Source organism: Eschrichtius robustus, chromosome 12 (genome assembly GCF_028021215.1).
Source record: "Eschrichtius robustus isolate mEscRob2 chromosome 12, mEscRob2.pri, whole genome shotgun sequence".
Taxonomy (NCBI): Eukaryota; Metazoa; Chordata; class Mammalia; order Artiodactyla; family Eschrichtiidae; genus Eschrichtius; species Eschrichtius robustus.
In genome coordinates, this window is record NC_090835.1 from 43,707,463 (window position 1) to 43,726,090 (window position 18,628).

General features: G+C 50.7%; 1 protein-coding gene across 7 annotated transcripts in view; it reads right to left on the reverse strand.

Moving 5' to 3' along the window:
* SCN5A (sodium voltage-gated channel alpha subunit 5) overlaps positions 1 to 18,628 on the reverse strand; it is an 86,097-nt gene that overhangs the window by 25,054 nt on the left and 42,415 nt on the right. For 3 of the 7 annotated variants that reach the window (XM_068558917.1, XM_068558912.1, XM_068558910.1), the window contains exons 14-19: positions 17,047 to 17,220; positions 15,404 to 15,760; positions 10,416 to 10,856; positions 8,831 to 8,992; positions 6,044 to 6,164; positions 4,977 to 5,131 (exon numbers count right to left, since the gene is read on the reverse strand). In XM_068558917.1, the coding sequence (XP_068415018.1) occupies positions 4,977 to 5,131; positions 6,044 to 6,164; positions 8,831 to 8,992; positions 10,416 to 10,856; positions 15,404 to 15,760; positions 17,047 to 17,220 (1,410 nt within the window). The remainder of the gene's footprint in view (positions 1 to 4,976; positions 5,132 to 6,043; positions 6,165 to 8,830; positions 8,993 to 10,415; positions 10,857 to 15,403; positions 15,761 to 17,046; positions 17,221 to 18,628) is intronic. The other 4 variants (XM_068558911.1, XM_068558913.1, XM_068558915.1 and 1 more) reach the window with 2 other exon arrangements.

Genomic DNA, 18,628 nt, shown 5'->3' on the forward strand with positions numbered 1-18,628 from the left:
GAGTCCATGTGCCACAACTGAGAAGTCTGCGTGCCACACCTAAGACCCGGTGCAGCCAAAAATAAATGAATGAATGAATGAATGAATAAATAAATAACATTTTTAAATGTATAAAAAAATTTTAAAGACTACAAAAAATTTAAAAATGAGGTACATATGAAAAAAAAAAGAAATGAAAAAAGCAAAAAGAAAGCCCTTGCCTATTCCAAGGCTAGAAAATAAATGACCTTCCTTTTCCTTTTCCTTTTTTCCTTCCTTCCTTCCTTCCTCCCTCCCTCCCTTCCTTCCTTCCTTTCTCAATTCATTGTTTTATATTACAATTTTAAAAATCTAATATATTTTGGTTGGAGCAAATATATATTTTAATATTTTTTTCATAGTGACTAGTCAAGTGCCCTAACACTTTATTAAAGAACCCACTTTAAATCCACAGAGTAGAAGTCAACACTATCATCTACCACATTTCTATATTTGCTTAAATGTATTTCCAACCTCGGTGTGGTTCTACTGCTCTCTTGGTCTATTCCTGAATTAGTGTCATATGAATTTTCCTGGCCATTTTTCATAATCTTTAAGATAAACTTAAGCAATGTTTTGTCAAATTCCCTTTAAAATGTTAGAAATTTATTACTGCCTTGAGTTTAATAACTCATTAGTTTTGGGAACTAATACAGTCTTTCTGCCCAAGACCAGAGTATATTTATAGGATGTTTATCTGTTTGTCTTCTTTTACACTCCTTAGGCAAGTTTAATAGTTTTCTTCATGTACCTCTTATACATTCCATGTTATATTCATTCCCAATTATTTTATGGCTACAATGCCTGGCATGTAAGGACTATTGGAGAAATGTTACTTGTGACTAAGTGGTTTCTGTTAGTATAAAACAACAGCAACAATTATTTGTATATCTGTTTTATAACTGGCCATATAATGTTTTTAATGGGTTTTAAAATTTTTCTAAGCAATCACTATCTACAAGTAATGATATATTTCTATTATTTTAAACTCATTTTATACTTGACTATATTAACTTAAATTCTTCTGTTTTTCTGATTTTTATGCTGTATGTTTAATTTTCTTGATTAATTGCACTGGCTAGTACTTCAAGATTATTATTAAATAATGAAAAACAGCTAAAAGGTAGTTAAATCATCCTTTTCTTATTCCTGACTTTAATAAAAATGTTTCTAGTGCTTTACTACTAATGATGATGGAAGAAGTTAATTTGAAAGTAAGTTTTTCATTAAGTAAAGGAAATATATTTTATTTCTGTTCTTACCAAAGTTTTAAAAATCAGGCATTCATTAAGACAATTATATGGTTTTTCATCTTTGTCTGACTCATATAAATAGATTTCCTAGTAGGGCATCGTTCTGACTTTTTAGGATATACCTAGATATGACTCATTTATTCTTTCAAATATTTTACTGGATCCTATTTGCATGTATTTTAAGAATTTTCCATCACTATTCACTAGTATAGAGTATGAAAACTGGTCTGTGGTTTTACTTCTGGTATACTTAAGGTTTTAAAAATCAGCACTATTTAGCTTTCATAAAAAGAATTTGTAGATTTTCCATCTTTTTTCATACCCTAGAAGATTTTAAATAGGATTGAAATTATTTTCTTCTTTGAGAATATGAAAGAACCCACTCTTGGAGATGTAAGAGATTAGACCTAGTGGTTTATTTGATTGTTTTAATTTTTGAAGGAATCAGCTTTGGAAATTTTATCAGACTTACTATTTATTTTCTAATTCATTAATTTGTATATTTATTTTATTAATTACTTCCTTTGCTTTATTTAAAAATTTTTTTTACATTTGTTTATTTATTTTTGGCGGTGTTGGGTCTTCGTTGCTGCACGAGGGGTTTTCTCTAGTTGCGGTGAGCCGGGGGCTACTCTTGTGGTGAGCAGGCCTCTCACTGTGGTGGCTTCTCTTGTTGCTGAGCACAGGCTCTAGGCACATGGGCTTCAGTAGTTGTGGCACATGGGCTCAGTAGTTGTGGCTCAGGGGTTCTAGAGCACAGGCTCAGTAGCTGTGGTGCACGGGCTTCGTTGCTCCATGGCATGTGGGATCTTCCTGGACCAGGGTTCGAACCCGTGTCCCTTGCATTGGCAGGCGGTTTCTTAACCACTGCACCACCAGGGAAGTCCCTCCTTTGCTTTCTTTAAGATTATTTTGTTGTTGTATTTCTAATTTCTTGAGTTAATGAATTTATTCTTTCTATTTAACAATGAAAATGGTTAAGTCTATTAATTTTACTCATTACAGCTTTGGCTGCATCCCACATGCAGTATTACTGATATTGTTATTTTCTAGTTTCTTTCCCCCTCTCCCAAGTCAAAGTTTTTTCTATACCTCTAGTTTTCCTTTCTTATTTTTCTAGATTTCAGGTGGACAAAACTGATTGAACTGTAATCTTTGATTTATGACACACTGTCATCTTTGGTCCATGAATAGTCTCTATTTATTTGCTTACTTATTAATATAACGAACACCCATGAACCCACCATGAAACTATTTTCTGTTTGATCCAAAGTTTAAGAATAACTTTTACATTTCTAAGGGTTTGTTTTTAATCTTTCTATTTTTGCTACACTTAGCAGTCTTCTTATCTGTAAAACAGTGCCTATCTCACAGGTTTATTATGAGAATTAAATGTATTAATGTTTGTAAAATGTTACAACAAGCCTGGCACATAGTCAGTACTATTTAAGTGTTAGCTATTATTTTTATTATTATGTTACATCAAATTTATTAACTATACATATTTTTTACATATCTCATTGTCTTGTTCTTTCTCCTTGATTTGTCAAGTGCTAATAGAAGTGTGGTAAAATCTCACTGTACTACTGCACCGTTGCCACTTTATTTTCTGATTTTGCTTTGTATAAGTGCTATGAAATCCCAAGCAAATATATTCATAATAGTTGTATTTTTATTATAGGTTGGACCCTCTTTGTTTTATCTCAATTTTTACCTTGAATTCAACCTTGTTTAACATTAACGAACAAAAACACTCTGATTTTTGTTGTCATTGTTTGCATTTGTCTGCTATATCTTATTATTTCCTTTTACTATTTCTGAGTCACAGTGTTTCAGATTTGTCATTTGAGAACACATAGCTGGAGATTTTTTTTCTTCAGTCCATTTAGAGTTCTTTTCTTTTAAAAGATGAATTTTATCCAGTTACATTTATTATTAAAACACATGCTTGATCTTGCCTTTGCCATATTGTTTCCTGATTTAATGCTTCCTTGTTCCTTTTTTCCACCTATCTTTTGCTGTAAAATCTCTGTGTTCTTAAAAAATTTTTCCCTTCAGCAATTTCAAAGTGATACATAATCTGCTTTCTGTTAAACAAGTTTATAACTTTAAATAACACACTCCGACTTCTTTTTCTCTGTATATCATTGATGTGTGTGTGTGTGTGTGTGTGTGTTTTTACAGTGCTTGGCTCTCTACCCTGATGAGATTCACCATTCGCCTGCCAAAACTCCTCCTCACTTATGTTAGGCTGAGCTTTTCCTCCACAGCCCAGACTAAATGGCTCTGGCTGCCCTTGTTTGTGGCTGTTTAAAAACAAAACTCGTTAACATATTGTCAAATCCTCCTTCTCTGAAGCCTACAGATATTTGGCTCTAGCTGCTGATGGTAAAACAGCATGTAGCCTGCAAGCCATGGCTCCAGGCCCACTCTGGAACAGGGGCAGGGCAGTACAGGGTGGGATGGGAGGCCCAGAAGTTTAGAAGTGATAGCTGCAATGTCTCCCCATGGCCTGCCCCGACAGGAGGCAGCATGTGCTGGAGGCAAACAGCCTGGGATCAGAGTGGCCCTCTCCCTCTCTATAGTCCAAAGCATTCATTGTTAGTTGCTCACCCATGGGGTTCTAATCTCCTCAACAATATCAGGTGCTTGCTCCCTCTGGGCTAGGAAAGTTTCTGTTTGTTCTGATCACCCCTCTCTCTGCCCACCAGCACCTTTCACAACCCTCTCCAGGGCTGTTCCGTCTCCTAGAAGGGCTCTGAGAAATGAGTAAGGTGCTTGGGAACCAGAGAGGGCATCCCTGGAGGGCCTCACTGCTCCTCCCGGCCTCACCAAACCTCCCTATTTTCCATAGTCCAGTTCCATCTGCTTCCTCCAGGGAGTCTTCCTGATGGCTCCAGTTCCCCCTCACCTCCCATCACCCTGAGTCATCTACTCCATTCTTACTCAACTCTCTCTCGAGCTGATCTCTGACTATGTCAAACCTGCTGAATCTGATTTCTCCAACTAGACTGGGAGCCCCTGAGGCCAGAGCCAGAGTCTCTTCCTCCTATTGCTCCTCCATGGCTCACAGGACCAGTAGATACAAGCAGAGCTTAGTAAAGATCTACTGAACAAATGGAAAGTCAAGACAAAGGACTCGGAATCTGACTCTCTTGGCTCAAATGCCACATCTGCTGCTTGTGAGTGGTGGGGCTTTGGGTGAGTTACTTAGTGTTTCTACAAAGGGTTGCTATGGGGATTAAATGTGATAATGTGTGAACTACATAGCTTGGCCTCTAGCCCTAGAAGACATGGAATGAGTGGAGCTACCAGTGTAATATCAGCCTGCATTGTTAATTGCATTGAACCAGTCTGACGGAGTGTCTGATGCTGTGTGCAGGTGGGTGTGTCATCAGGGCTTGGGTGTAGGTGACTGGTGACCTGCGACCTATGCCAGCCGTGCACTGTGATCTGGGCAAATCACTTCCCTTTGTGGAAGAAGGAGGCCTGGAGAGATGACCTCTGTGAGCCCTTTCTGCTCTGACCTCCATATGTGCTGTGGGTGTTGACAGTTTATGAGTTGGTCCTGATCTGAGGCCCTGGGGGAATGCGTTTTCAACAGAGGCTCCGCCCCAGTCTCTGACCTGGTTTTCCAGCTGGAGATCTCCTTTCTCTCCCTCCCCTCCTCCTCCATACCTCCCTGCCCAATCCCCAGGAGGGTACCAGCGCTCCACTGCTGAGCAGGATCATGAAGATGATGAACGTCTCAAACCAGCTGTGCTCCACAATGTGGTAGCAGGTCTTGCGCAGCCTCCACCAGACCTTCCCTGGGGCCTGCGTGGTGTCCACGGTGCAGCAGGGACAGCGCCGGACACAGCCTTTGGGGGAGGGAGAGGAATCAGACCCAGTCCAGGACCTGCAAATGCCCACATCTGATGGCAGAAAGTTGAATGGTTGAAAGAATGACTGAAAGAGGTTACAATGATGGGTCATGAACTGGGCAACATGGTGGGTGGGGCCATGGCAGGGGGTGGGTGGCAGGGAGGGGTGACTGTGAGTGCTGCCCGCAGGAGCCCACACTCAGCAGGTACCCTGTGGATAGGCTGGATGGACTAGGCAACCAGTAAGTAGATGAAGGGCCTGGCAGTTCTGGGCAGGGGCAAGGCTGGGGTTGGGATGAGCTCCAGCTTGTCCTGTGCTCATCTGGGAAACTCTCCCCCTGGGGGAATGTACCAGAACCCCCTGGGGTGCTGTGTCCCTGGTCTTTCTCCATGTTTGCAGTTTCTGAGCCTTGGGAAGGGCAGACTCCTCACTGATAGCCCCAAACGGTGTGCCACATGGAGGGCAAACCCTCATTTTATCCCCAGCGGCCCTCTGAATATACCATGGATTCATAAAAGCTCTAGATGCCAATCACCAGCACAGCCACATGCCACACCCACCTTGAATATTTACAGAGGACCTACTATATGCCAGGTGCCATGCCAGGGCCTGAGGGAACAGGGGGAATTAGATCCAGTCCTTGCCGCTGTGGGGACACCTGGTCATGCTACCATCCCACAAACGCAGCCGACCCACAGCTGCCTGCCCAGCACGTCACAGGCATACTTGCCATGACTCATGTCACAGGCAGGTGGAGGGGCTCCCAGGGTCTCGAAGAATGGGGGAAAAATGGCAGGCACCCAGGTCAGAGTGGGGTGCAACATGGCCCTCTACCCCAAGGAGCTGCAGGTCCTCCTGCCCTGGTGGGCAGGACTGAGGCTGGGCCAGAGGCCCACCCAGGGCAGTACCTTTAGTGAAGCAGTCCTCTGGATCCTTGATGTCCTCTCCGAGGTCAGGGATCTGCTCCAGGAGGTCAGCAGTGTTGGTCATGTCTGCTGTGCTCCCCTCAGAATAACTGTTCTCATGCGTCTGTGGGCAGGACCGTGGGGTGGGGTGGGTGAGGGCATGAGTGTGGGCCGTGTAGCAGCCTCCAGCCTCAGGCCCAGAGTCTGGGGGAGCCTGGGGCTCCCAGAGTGGAGGTGACCAGACTATCCTCCATTGCACACCTGGGGAATCTGAGCCCGGGTGGATGGGAACCTGCCATGAAGTTCACCTAGCCTGGACCTTAGGGCTCCTGAGTTTGTGATTCTGGTCTACTGGTGTCTAGGGCAGGGTACAGGGGGTCAGGGGAGGGTTCTCAGAAAACCCTGGGAATGGGGAAGGCATCCAGGTGTAAGTAAAACAGACATGGGGTGCAACAGGGACACACACTGGGACATGGACACATAGTGGCAGCTCGGCACACACAGAGGAAACAGGCATGCCACACCCAGAACAGAGTCAGAGCCAGGATCATGGGCACGCACAAGTACCAGGTCAGACATGCGAAGAACAGGCCAGCAACCCAGCCCACATTTCTCACTCAATTCATGTGGGTGCTGATGTGATGCACAGAGCCTGGAACAAGAGTGAGAAGGTGCTGGAAGCTTTCCTGCCTGGCTGTGCAGGGTTCTGCTGCCCTGATCCCACATAACTTGATTATAGAGAGGTGTGTGCAGGTGCCCTTATGAGTGTCTGTGTGTGTCACATGTGGGCTGCCAGTGTATAGGGGTGTTGTAGTTCTGCCCACTTCCCCTCTTTGGGCCAGTGCACCCATCTCCAGTTGCCATGAATACTGTTTCGCCAGCCCCTTTTCCAGAAAGGTGTCTTTAGCCAGGGACCTGCAATCCCTGGAAACGGCTTGGTGGTTACATCGAAGCCAGGGGTGGCTGACGCCTAGTGACCCACTGATATGGAGGACACCAAGCTGAGGCTGGAATCCAGCCAGCATGCCATCTGGAGCTGCTTCTTTTGCCTCATCCTGCTTCTCTCACTTCCTTATGGGTCTCTCCTGAGGGCACTCCCTCAACGAAACATTAGCACAGGAAGCCAGGCTCCAGCTCTGCTTCTAGGAGCCCACCTTAATGATAAGTATGGTGGGGAAGGGGGTTCTGTAAAGGAAGGGCAGCCTTCATTTGCTTCAGATCACGTCTACATCCCCCAGCGCAACTGGCCAGCCTCATGCCACTCAAGCTCCACTCCACTTAGGGGCGAGCAGGTTTGAGTTCTTGGGCAGCCTCTGCTCTCAAAGTTGCCTTCTTTTGCCTTCCTTCCACTACTCACTCCAAAGCTGTCTCAAAGTCCTCTTTAACCTTGAGGTTTGCGATAAGGAAGGGCTGGATCCTGGTGAGAATGCAGAGAGTGCTCCTAGGTGCAGGGTGGTCTCCCATGGCTTTGAGGGTCATGCCCTTCTCCCAGCTTCGTTGAGCGGCACTGAGCTGGGAAAGGCACAGTCAGAGGTCTTCATGCAGCTTTTCTTTTCAGACACTGGAGCTGTCACGCGGGAGGACAAGTTCTCAGAATCCCGCTGCAGGTGAGATGAGGGGTCCTTCTCCCAGGAAAGCCCCAGCCCACCTCGCTCTCCCTCGTTCCCACCGTGACCTGATTTGAAGAGGTGATGAAGTCACAAAACTCGTTCAAAGGTCAATGTTCTAGTACAGGAGCCCCTTCTGTCCATGACCTTCTGCTCCTCCTATGTCTTCCTGTTCCCACAAGCCTTGGTGTGTCAGACCCTCCAGGGGGAGAAGTGTGACCTGCACAGTCAGGATGATGATTCCACCAGGCCCTCGTGCTTGCAAACTGGCCATGAGCACAAAGCCTCCAGTGGGCCCATCTCATGAAAGGAACAAGGCAAAGGAGAAATATCCTGTTGGAGCAAGTCACAGCTGCCGGACTGAGGGCCGAGGTCAGGCAGCAGTTCAAGGGCCCCTGAGTGCTGTATCTGAACATATGACCTCCATCTTCCTTGGTGCTTGGCAGAGCCAGGGTGGGGTGTAGTCAGCTGTGCCACAGTCCAGTTAGCTCAGGGGCTGCAAACTCAAATGCTTACAGGGCCAGGTAGGTGATGGAATGAGGGCAGGCAGGTGGGAACTGGCAAACCGGAGCGCTCTAGCCAGTGTCAAGGAGGCGGCAGTTACCACTCGTCTCCAGCAGGGCGGCTCTTCTTGCAATTTTCTTTTTCAAGAGAAGCCAGAAATGCAGATTTTTTTACATAAAAGCTTCTGGGTTTACATGTTGGTAGCAAATTCAAATTAAAACCCTTTTGTGTCCTGAAGCCCTCCGGCAGGCCTTGTGTTTGCTGCCTCTGCTTTTGTCCAGGTGAGAAGCAGCTGGTGGCTCGTGTGCCGAGAACTTGTTCTCAGAGCTCCCCACAGTCCCCTGGGATGGGCTGATTCACAAGACAAACATGTGCCAACAGGACCAAAGCACAGGAACCGAGTGAGGAGGGGGTGAACAAGCAGAAGTTTGGGGTTAGTCCTGCATCATGGTCCTGAGGGGCTGCTTCCAGAATTTCCCCATGGCTCTGGGCCCCAAGCCGTGTCTCCCCTATCAGGACAGGGCTGCCCATGCTCCCCTCTGCAGACGGGTCTCCCACACTGGCTGTGACGGCGGCTGTGGTTCCCAGCAGCAAATGCAGGCCTGTGCCCAGGGCCTCTCACGGCCTCTAGTCCCAGCAGCAGTGCCCCACCGGCTTCAGGGACAAAGGTGTGCATTACCTCACTGCACCCTGGGGCTGGGGCCTCTGTTCTCCGCTGCTGCCGCAAGTCTGCCTGAGCTGCACTGGCCTCGGCCCCAGAGGAGGTGGTCTCTGACACCTGGCTCCAGGGCCTGGGCTCCGGGAGGGCCTCTGGGCTGCCAGACACAGGCTGGGGTTCCTGCTGAAGAGATGCCCCAGCCCATGAGCTACCAGGTCGGAGTATTTCTAGGACCCTGGCTCTGCTTCAGGCCCTGCCCATGCAGCGGGGCACTGCCTCCTGCCCTCTTCATGAGGTCTCATCTCACTGAAGACCCCTCCCTCGGGCGTCCTGAGGCTGAAGGAGGCTCCTGATAGGTTCGGGCAAAGGGCCTAAGGCTACACAAATCTCCCCCTCCTCCCACTCCTTGAAGGGTACAGCTGGGCTATGATGCCCAGGTCCCAGATGCTGGCAACTCTACTTAGGAAGGACATGCTGACTTTCCCCAGGAGTTCCCATAGCACCCCAGCTTGCTTGCTTGCTTGCTTGTGTACACACACACACACACACACACACACACACACACACACACTGGCCCCAGGGAGCCAGGGCCAACAGGCTCAAGAGAAGGAAAGGAGGAGGAAAAGGAGGGGCAGGCAGAATTCCACTCCTGTGCTGGGAGCCTCTTGGAGCTAATTGGAAGCTGTGGTCCTGGCAACGCCAACGCTCCCCCTCCCCCAACCGACACTGTGGCTGTCCCGCAGCCCGATTGAAAGGGCAGAAGCTGGCCTCTGGGACCACAGGGAGGCAGGAGGATGTGGAATCAAGCCTGGAGCCTCAGATCAAATTCCATGCAAGGGAACAGCTGCTCTTCTCAGCCAGACACACCCAGTGCAGGCCCTGAGGAAGCGGCCAGGATGGGCCCAACGAAACAGAGAGAACCAGTCCTCGCTGTTTGACCCGAGACCTAGGGTGAAGCCATCTGAGCCTGGCTCAGGCCATGAGAAAACTGAGGGAGCTGGGGTGGCGGTGAGGGGTACCATCCCGTTTGTCCAGACTCTAGTCCTAAGTGTTAAAAATAACAGGTTGGGAGATAAGATAGTGCTGTCTCTGACACCTGCCATCTTAGGGATGCTTATTTTTAAATCTCAGAATTAGTCCTGGGCCTGGGAGGAGGGGAAGGGGCAGTGGGGAGGTCTGGAGGCCACATTCCTCCCTCACCAAGACATTCCACCTTGTTAGTCCTGGAGGTGACAAGGTCAGGGCAGGGTCTGGGGGCCAGGTGTCCTAGCTCTGTCCTAGACGCATGAGGAACTCCTAGCAAGTCTCTCTCTTGCTGTGCCTCAGTTTCCCTTTCTGTACAATTAGCTGCCCGTGACCAGCCAGGGGACAAATGATGGACAGCAGTCCCTCCCAAGATGCCCTCCTGGGCTGGGCTGGGCTGGGCTGGAGAGAGAGGGTTGAGAGCTGGTTTCAGCACGCCTCCATGAGGCTGGTTTTTGGGGGATGGCCTGTCTTCTCCCTCCAGGCCACACCTGCTGGGGCAGATGCTCTGAGTGAGGCTGGGTCCCCTGGACAGTAGGTGCTGCACACACGGTGCGGGGGTGGGGTAGGGGATGGGGCTCACCTGCTTGCTGGACTCTTCCTCTGTGCTCAGGCTGTTCTCCTCATCCTCCTCTTGGTCATCCGTGTCTGACTCGGCCACGGCGATGGGCACACACACGGGCTCCGGATCCCCGGGTGTGCCCTGGCCTGGCCGTTGGCCTTCCTCAAATCGTGTCTCCTTGCGGGCTGGCAGCGCCTTCTCTGTCTCTGGGGGTGGTGGGGGGCTGGAGGTGGTGATGCAGCCGGGCAGCTGGCCCTGGGTGGCGAGGGCCGCAGGCTTCTGAGCCCGCCGCTGCAGAAGCCCACAGCAGAAGTCCCAGGTGGTCCGCTTGATGAAGCGCAGGCCCCGCTGGATGCGGGCCAGGGCCAGCTGGAGGTTGTTCATCTCCCCATCCTCGTCAGGGGCTGTGAGGTTGTCTGCACTGAAGGAGCTGAGCAGCAAAGCTAGGAAGAGGTTCAGGACCTGTGGAGATAATGCCATGCCCTGGGTGCTCAGCCTCGGGGCTATGATGAGCACTGCCAGAGGCAAACAGCTCAAGGCTTAAACCCTGGGCCCTAGGCTCTCATCCTAACCCCCCATACTCCTGAATATAGAGAGTTTGGCTATAAAAGGAAAGACAAATTCTCATCCTGAGGTAGGCGATAGGCCCCAGGCTGAGCAGCTGCAGCTGGTCTCCTGCTGATGCTTCAGTTGGGATACCAGCAGGAGCATTGGGCCCTGACTGGGTGCATTCTCATGGATTTCCTGGCCCGACACATGCTCAGAGAAGGTCCTCAATCTAGGGGAAGGACAAAAGGAGGGAGAAGACGCCAGCTGGAATCCGTCTTGGCTGAGAAATGTGTGCCCACACCAGGATCAGATCTGAAGATGATTGGCCAGAAAAAAAATCAGGAAAACTGGCCCTATTTAAGCAACCTAAGCCCCTCCCTCTGAGCTTGCCTGTGTGCTCTTCCACACATACTTTGCTTTTTCCGCACTTACTCTGTTTCTTCCACACATATTTTGTTTTTTCCACATGTACTTTGCTTCTAATAAATGCTTTTATCTTTTTCACAATCTTGGTCTCTTTGCTGAATTCTTTCTTCAAAGAACTGAGGTCCTTCTTCCAGCTTTTCACTGCCAGAATCAATCCCTCCTCCCAAGGACTCAGATACAGTCTGAAGTGAGGGCGTTCAAACCCAGGTTTCTTGGGTGTTGGCCCAGGTTCAATGGGAGAACCATGGGTTCATCTGATGTCAAAGCCTGCAGATGGGGCCTTGCTCTCTTGGGAGTAATGGGGGGCAGTGAGGTCAGGGTGAGCACAGGACCGCTCCCTGGGAAGTGGGATCCAATCTGGGATCAGCAGGGACAAGACAGAATCCCACCCAGAAGCAACCCAGGGCATCCATTCACTCACTCACTCACCCATCCATTCATTCATTCATCCATCACCCATCTGCTCTTGGGGATTTCCTGGGAAGAGACCTCTGCATCTGTTGGTGAAGGAGGGGCAGTGATATGCCTCTGAGTTCCCCACTGAAGCTGGGTCACCACTCAAAGATCTGGGGCTCCAGCTTTGGAGCACTCTCCACCTGTGTCCCCAGATCCGACTATGCTTTCCAGGTGAAGGACATGGGAGACTGAGCAGAGAAGAGGGCGATGGCAGGAAAAGAGCCCAGGTGGCAGCCCTTGGGCGCCTGGGACTAACTGTAGGGTCAAACTACTGAGACGGAGTTGTGTCCAGGCAGTGAGGGGTGCTTGGATGGGTGCTGCGTGCAGGATTAGACACTGGGATAGAGTGGAGGGACCTGGGGCTGGTGCCAGGGGAGGGGCTGAGACTTCAGAGGTGCCGGAACACACAGTCCCTACTTAAGTTATTTATTAGGGGTTATGGACTTGACGTCCCTAAGGGGGGTTTGAAAAATCTGTCTTTGGATGGTTCTGGACTACTGCTTGTTGTTAAACCACACTGCAAGTGTGAAGTTTTAGCTTTTGTTAAAAAAGAGAACTTTTACTGAGTGACAAGGGACTGGGCTTGGGTCCATTTCCGTCTCAGGGAGGGTAATTGAAGATGGTGGTGGGCTCGTTCCACACAGGGGTCAGACTGGCTCATGAGCATCACCGGGCCAACAGGACAGAGACACAATCTCCCCACCTTGGGCCTGGGTCTCCCCTCCGCAGCCACTCCCAGAAGGGAGTCCAGCTGAATGGGGGTCCCTATAGCAGGGTGGTGTGTGAAGGTGGACACCCAACCTGAGTCCCTGCTTTGGCTTCTTACAAGCCCCTGAGACATGCTTGTCAGCAAGCTGGGAGTGAGAATTCTGGCGAAAGCAGTGGGCAAGGTTGGAGTGCCAGGCCTCAGAAACCTGCCTTTGGTTTAAACAGTAACATTCACGTGGACAGTATGGAAAGGTTAAGAAGTAGGCTCTCCTGTCCTATCTCTACAGAGAGATGATCACTTTTGACACCTGGCAGTCTCTTTTATGTCGTCACTGGAGGGGTGACACATGTGATGTGATGCAGAGCTGCTGTCTACACTGACCTCTGGCCAGGTCCCCGGCCTCTGTCCACACTGGCCCAGGCCTGGCCTGCCTCAGTTCCTGGTAGCCCACCCTGGGTTCCCCACCGCAGCCCTCGCTCACGCCTGGCTTCACACCCCCTGACCTCCAGGCATCCGGGGCCAGGCTGGGGGCAGGGCAGAGGGTGCCTGGGCAGCCTTGTCCACCCACAGAAGACGCTAGGGCCTCCCTTGCCGCTGGCTTCAGAAGTTCGGCTGCTTCCAGTGCTTTCCCTGTCAATCACACTGCGGCTCCCCAGCCCCTACCTGATGATCACTTCCCATTTCAATGACAATCTTGCTTCCACCCACGCCCCGAAGCAGCCCAATTCCTGAGGCAGCCAGGGAGGGGGCCGCGTGGGCTGCGCTAGCTTCCCTCCTCCAGCAGCCTCTAATCTCATCCCCAGGCAGATCTGCTAGGAAATCGCAGGCTGTGTGTGCGTGAGGGCAGCTCAGCCTGGCCCTGGGCTGAAAGCTCTGTGTACTCGCATCCTCCTTGGAACACAAAGAGTCTGGCAGCCCCAGAGCTGTGCCAGGGGCTGAGCGAGGGGCACCCTGAGGGGCGGCAGGTTTGAGGGGATGGGAGGAGAGTTGCAGGGCCCGCCAAAGAACTGGGTTCCACTGGCACTGTGCATTCTGCTTCCTCTCTGGGCTCCACCTATGGAGGCTGAGGAAGACTGACCCCAACTTGGCCTGGTTAAGTCACATGGGAGGAGAAAGCAGGCAGGTCTGGAGAAGGGCTCTGGAATCTGCAGCCCACAGTACTCACATCACCTAAAACCCCTCTATGAGCCGCTGTGAGCCTGCGCTGCCCACACCATGGGCAGTGGGAGCCAGACACTGCAGGTGTGACGTTGGAGCGTGTGTGGTCCCCCTGTGTACCCAGGAAGGTGGCTGCATGTCCACAGTGGACACTGACCTCTCCCTGAACAACTGACCCCTCTCAAACTTGCCTCTTCCAAAGGCTCCTTCTCTGGCATTTAGATTTTGATCTCTCTCAACTCCAGAATTGCCCACATTGTAAAGACACAAGGCAAGATGCACTTTCCCTGGGACAGACAGGTGGCCATGGGAGCAAAGACCTGGGCTCCTCATTACAGGACAGCAGGGACTCTCACCACAGCTATTCAGGATGACATACAAGGTTCTCTCGGGCCCCACCTCACCTGGACAACCACCACCTGCCTGTGCCTGTGTTTTGCTTACCTTGCTTCTTTCCTCTCTAGCATCACCTGTCAATCAGGTCAGTGCGAAACCCCCTCCACCAGGAAGCCTTCCTTGATTTCTCCAGCTGAAGGGGCTCAGCACCCATGGGCTCCCTCTTAATGGCTCTGACCATTCTGACCAGCTTGAGAGTTATCTCAGGCCTGTTTGAACTCTCCACCTCTTCACTCTCTCAAGGTGGTGAGCAATGTCAGAGCCACATTCATCTCTGTATGCCCAACAGCATCTGGCACAATATTCTGCATGCAATGGGGGCTCAGCAAATGTTTGTTAAGCTGAATTGAACCAGGTGATAAATCACTGACAGTGAATAACTAATAAAACAATGAGTAGATGAGAATATAATTAATTAATGGATATAAAATGAATACATAATGAATAAATAGGTAAATAGATGGGTAAATGAAAGAATGAGCAAATGAAGAGTGATGTGCATGAATGGATAGCTAAATGAGTGAGTGAGTAGATAGCTGGATGGATAAATGAGTAGATGGATGGGACTGATGAACGAGAGAATAGATGAGTGGGTTGATAGATGGATGTAGAGGTGGATGAATGAATAGAGGGATAGATGAGTGAGTGGAAAGATGGGTGATGGATGAATGAATGGATGGATGGGTGGGTGAATGAATGGATGGGTAGATAGATGGGCAAATGGATGGATGAATAGGTGTGCGTGCATGTGTGTGAATGGGGGTTGATGGATGGATGGTTGATGGATAGATGAATGGATGGGTAAGTGAATGAGTAGATGGAGGTTGATGGATGAATGGCTGGGTGAGTGAGTGCACAAATGGGTAGGGAGATTTGTAACTGAGTAGGCAGATCAATGGAAAGGTGGACAGGTGGATAGGTGAGTTGGTGGGTGGGTTATTGATGAGTGGATGGATGGCTGGATAGGTAGATGTATGAATGAGTAGAGAGATAAAAGAGTGAATGGGTAAGTAATAGATGGATTGATGATACATGGATGGATGGGTAAGTGGGTGCACAGATGGGTGAATGAATGAATGGGTGAGTAAATAGATGGAATGATGGGAAAATGAGTAGATGGATGGATGGGTAAATCGATGGATGCATGAGAGATTGATGGGTGGATGGATTGTTTGATAGATGGCTGAGTGAGGGAGTGGACGGATGGAAGGAAGGGTAAGTGAATGGACAGATGGATGACTGGGTGGGTGGGTAGCTGGGTAGATGAATGGATGGGTAGGTGAGTGAGTGTGTGTGAGGCCACTGGCCAACTTACCACAAGGTTGCCGATGACCATAACAAGCAAGAAGACCAGCAGGCACAGTGACTGCCCAGACACCTCCATGCAGTCCCACATGGTCTCGATCCACTCGCCACAGAGGATGCGGAAGATGATGAGGAAGGCATGGAAGAAGTCCATCATGTGCCAGCGGGGCAGCAGACCTGAGTCGCTGATGCGGTGCCTCAGCTCTGAGTAGTTCTTGCCAAAGAGCTGCATGCCCACCACGGCAAAGATGAACACAATGATGGCCAGCACGAGTGTCAGGTTGCCCAGTGCCCCCACTGAGTTCCCGATGATCTTGATGAGTGTGTTCAGGGTGGGCCAGGACTTCGCCAGCTTGAAGACCCGCAGCTGGGGAGGGAGGGGTCCTTGTCAGGGGCTCTGGCTCCCACTGCCCATAGACACCCTCACCCCCGACAGCTCCTGCCTGAGAACCCAGGGCACCCTTAAAGGTCACCGACACCTGTTTCTCCTCGTTTGTCCAAGAGCACACACTATTGCTTCTCTCCACAGCCTGAGGGCAGCTTCATTGGGCCCTGCTCTGGGAGTCAGGTCAACAGCTCCAGACTCCTCCCCCCAACCCACCCCTTCTCTCTGTCCCTACACCAGCCTCCTACCCACCTTGGTCTCACTTAAAGGAACCACCCAGTAGATTCCCCATCATGGAATGTCCCTCTTCCAGAACCTTCCTCATCAGGTATCCTTCTGGGCGAGCTCAAACCATCCCTGACTTGCCCAGTCACCTCCAGCTTTCCCTCCTCTCAGTCATCACAGAGAAAGGGAGCTGGTGTTTAGCATTTATTGAACACCCACTGTGCCAGGCCTTATGTTTAGGATGGATCAGCTCATTCAGAACTCCAAATAACTACATGAGGGTGGCACTATTATTACCTCATTTGACAGATGAAGAAGCCAGCCCTTAGAGGTGGAGTATCTTGTCTAGGTCCCTTGGCTCTTGGCAGTGGAGTCGGAATTAAAACCCACAGCTAGGCTTTCTATTTTGCCCCCACCAGCCTGCCTTCCTAGCCCCAAGTGAAGCCACTTCCTCCAGGAAGCCTTCCCTGACCTACCTCTAGCCCCATGCCTGGACCTCTTAGACATTTTGAACTCAAAGCATGGTCCACAGACCCATAGCTTTGACATCATCCGAGACCTACTGAATCCACATCTGCACTTTAGCAAGATCCCCAGGCAATTTGTGTGCACATTAAAGTTTCAAAAATGCAGATTCCAAAACCAGCAGGTAGAGCGTCAGCAGACTTAGTTCTACCTGTTGCTTGCCATGTGGCTTTGGGAAATTGTTTCATCTCTCTGAGTGTGGAATGGGAATGTAGTAATACTAGCTCCTCTCCTGGGATTCTATGAGGACTAAAGGGGGCATGGTGAATCATAAAGGGCTTTGCAAATCATCAGGATGGATGGGCACCCCAATTGCCCCTCTGGAGGGAGGGCTATCTCCCTCTGTCTTGCCCACCTCTGTGTCCCCCACATCACCAGCACTGGGGTACGTAGCAAACAGCTGTTGGGTAGGGCATGAAAGATCACAACAGGGGTGATTGAGTGGTGACCTCGGAGGGGGTGTGGCTCAGTACCCCAGGCCCCCACCCACTCGCCCCCTGCCGGGCCCAGCCGTGTACCAGGCGGAAGGAGCGAAGCACCGACAAGTTGCCCATGCGGGACAGGCCCAGCTCCATGAGGCTGAGGATGACGATGATGCTGTCGAAGATGTTCCAGCCCTGCTGGAAGTAGTAGTAGGGGTCCAGGGCGATGATCTTGAAGGTCATCTCTGCTGTGAAGATCCCTGTGAAGACCTGGGAAGCAGCGGGAATCAGGGGTTCCCGACATTTAGGCTGGAAAAAGCCTCTGGCAGCAGGGGCTCCCTGCCTCCTGACTCTTGCTCCTGTAGGGTCCCCCTTCTGGGCTGCCAGCTCTGACTGCGCCCAGAATCCCAGTGGGTGCCTGCTCAGCCTTGGCCCGGTCCCCTGGGGACACCTCCAGCCCGATGCCTCCAGCCAACTCCGCTGTTTCCCAGGCATGACCCACCAGCCTGGGCCTCAGAAAGAGCCAGGCCCACTGCAGGCTCTGCAGGGACTCACAGCTCTGGGAGGCACCTGGGATCAGGGGAAGCTGGGGTGGGCCTTGACACCACAGCTCCAGACTCCTTCCAGCCCGTGTGGCCACAGGAAGTTTCACACACGCCAAATACACACATTCCCACAAAAACGCTTTCATGGCTCATGGCTTTTGCCCATGCTGTTCCCACTTCCTCCCTGTCCACATGCTGACTCTTCTCTCTGTGATAACAACCAGCCACCATCTCTTGAGGCTTGACTATGTACCAAGAGCTGGGCTAGAATGCTTTGCATACGTTGTTTCTTTTAATCTGTCCAACAACCCGACGAGAAAAGTATCATTAACCCCATTTTACAGGTACAGAAACTGAGGCACTGAGAGGTTAAGTAACATGCCTGGGGTCAAGTAGCTCATAAATTTGAGAACCAGGAGATGAACTCAGTGCAGTCCTTCAAGATTTAGAGCAACCACTCTCCCTTCTAGAAATGTTCCTGAGGTGGGCAGGGGCTGGGCTTCACCTGGTTCACTGACTCATGAGTCCTGAGCAGCCCAGCTTCAGCCGGCAGAGACTCAAGGTTAAGGAGCCCATCGTGTGATGGGCCAGGCAGCCCCAACCGTGGCCTACGGCTCTGAGCTGTGTCAACTGCTATGGCAGGAGGGTGCATGGCTCTGGGAGGAGGGGATATCCCCTGAGGGTGCAGCTAGCAGGAAGTTGGTGCCTGTGTATCAGGCCTTCCTGGAGCCAGCTGGGGTAGGGGGTGGGGTTATCCTGAGGGTGGTGAGGAGGCTCTGCGTTTTCTGCAGCGGAGGCCTGAGGTCGGAGGGCCTCAGTAGCTGTGGAGGTCAGAAGCAGGGGCATGGCTGAGGCGTCTCACTGAGGTCAGCACTCAGGAGTGGGGGTTACCTTGTCCTTGGCACCTGCCCTGAGGAGACTCTGTGCTGAAAGGAGAGGAGGAGAGGCATCTGCACCTGTCGGTGGCCCCAGCACCAGCCCTTTCTCTTCTGCGGAAACGAGGCCCTGTGGCAGTGGGCTGGGGGGCAGGGGATTGCTGTTGGCCCAGGGAGGGCACTAGGATGGCAGGTGGGTGGGCACCTCTGCACTACCATACAGGGCACCACCCATCAGCGCAGCCCATGTGACTTCAG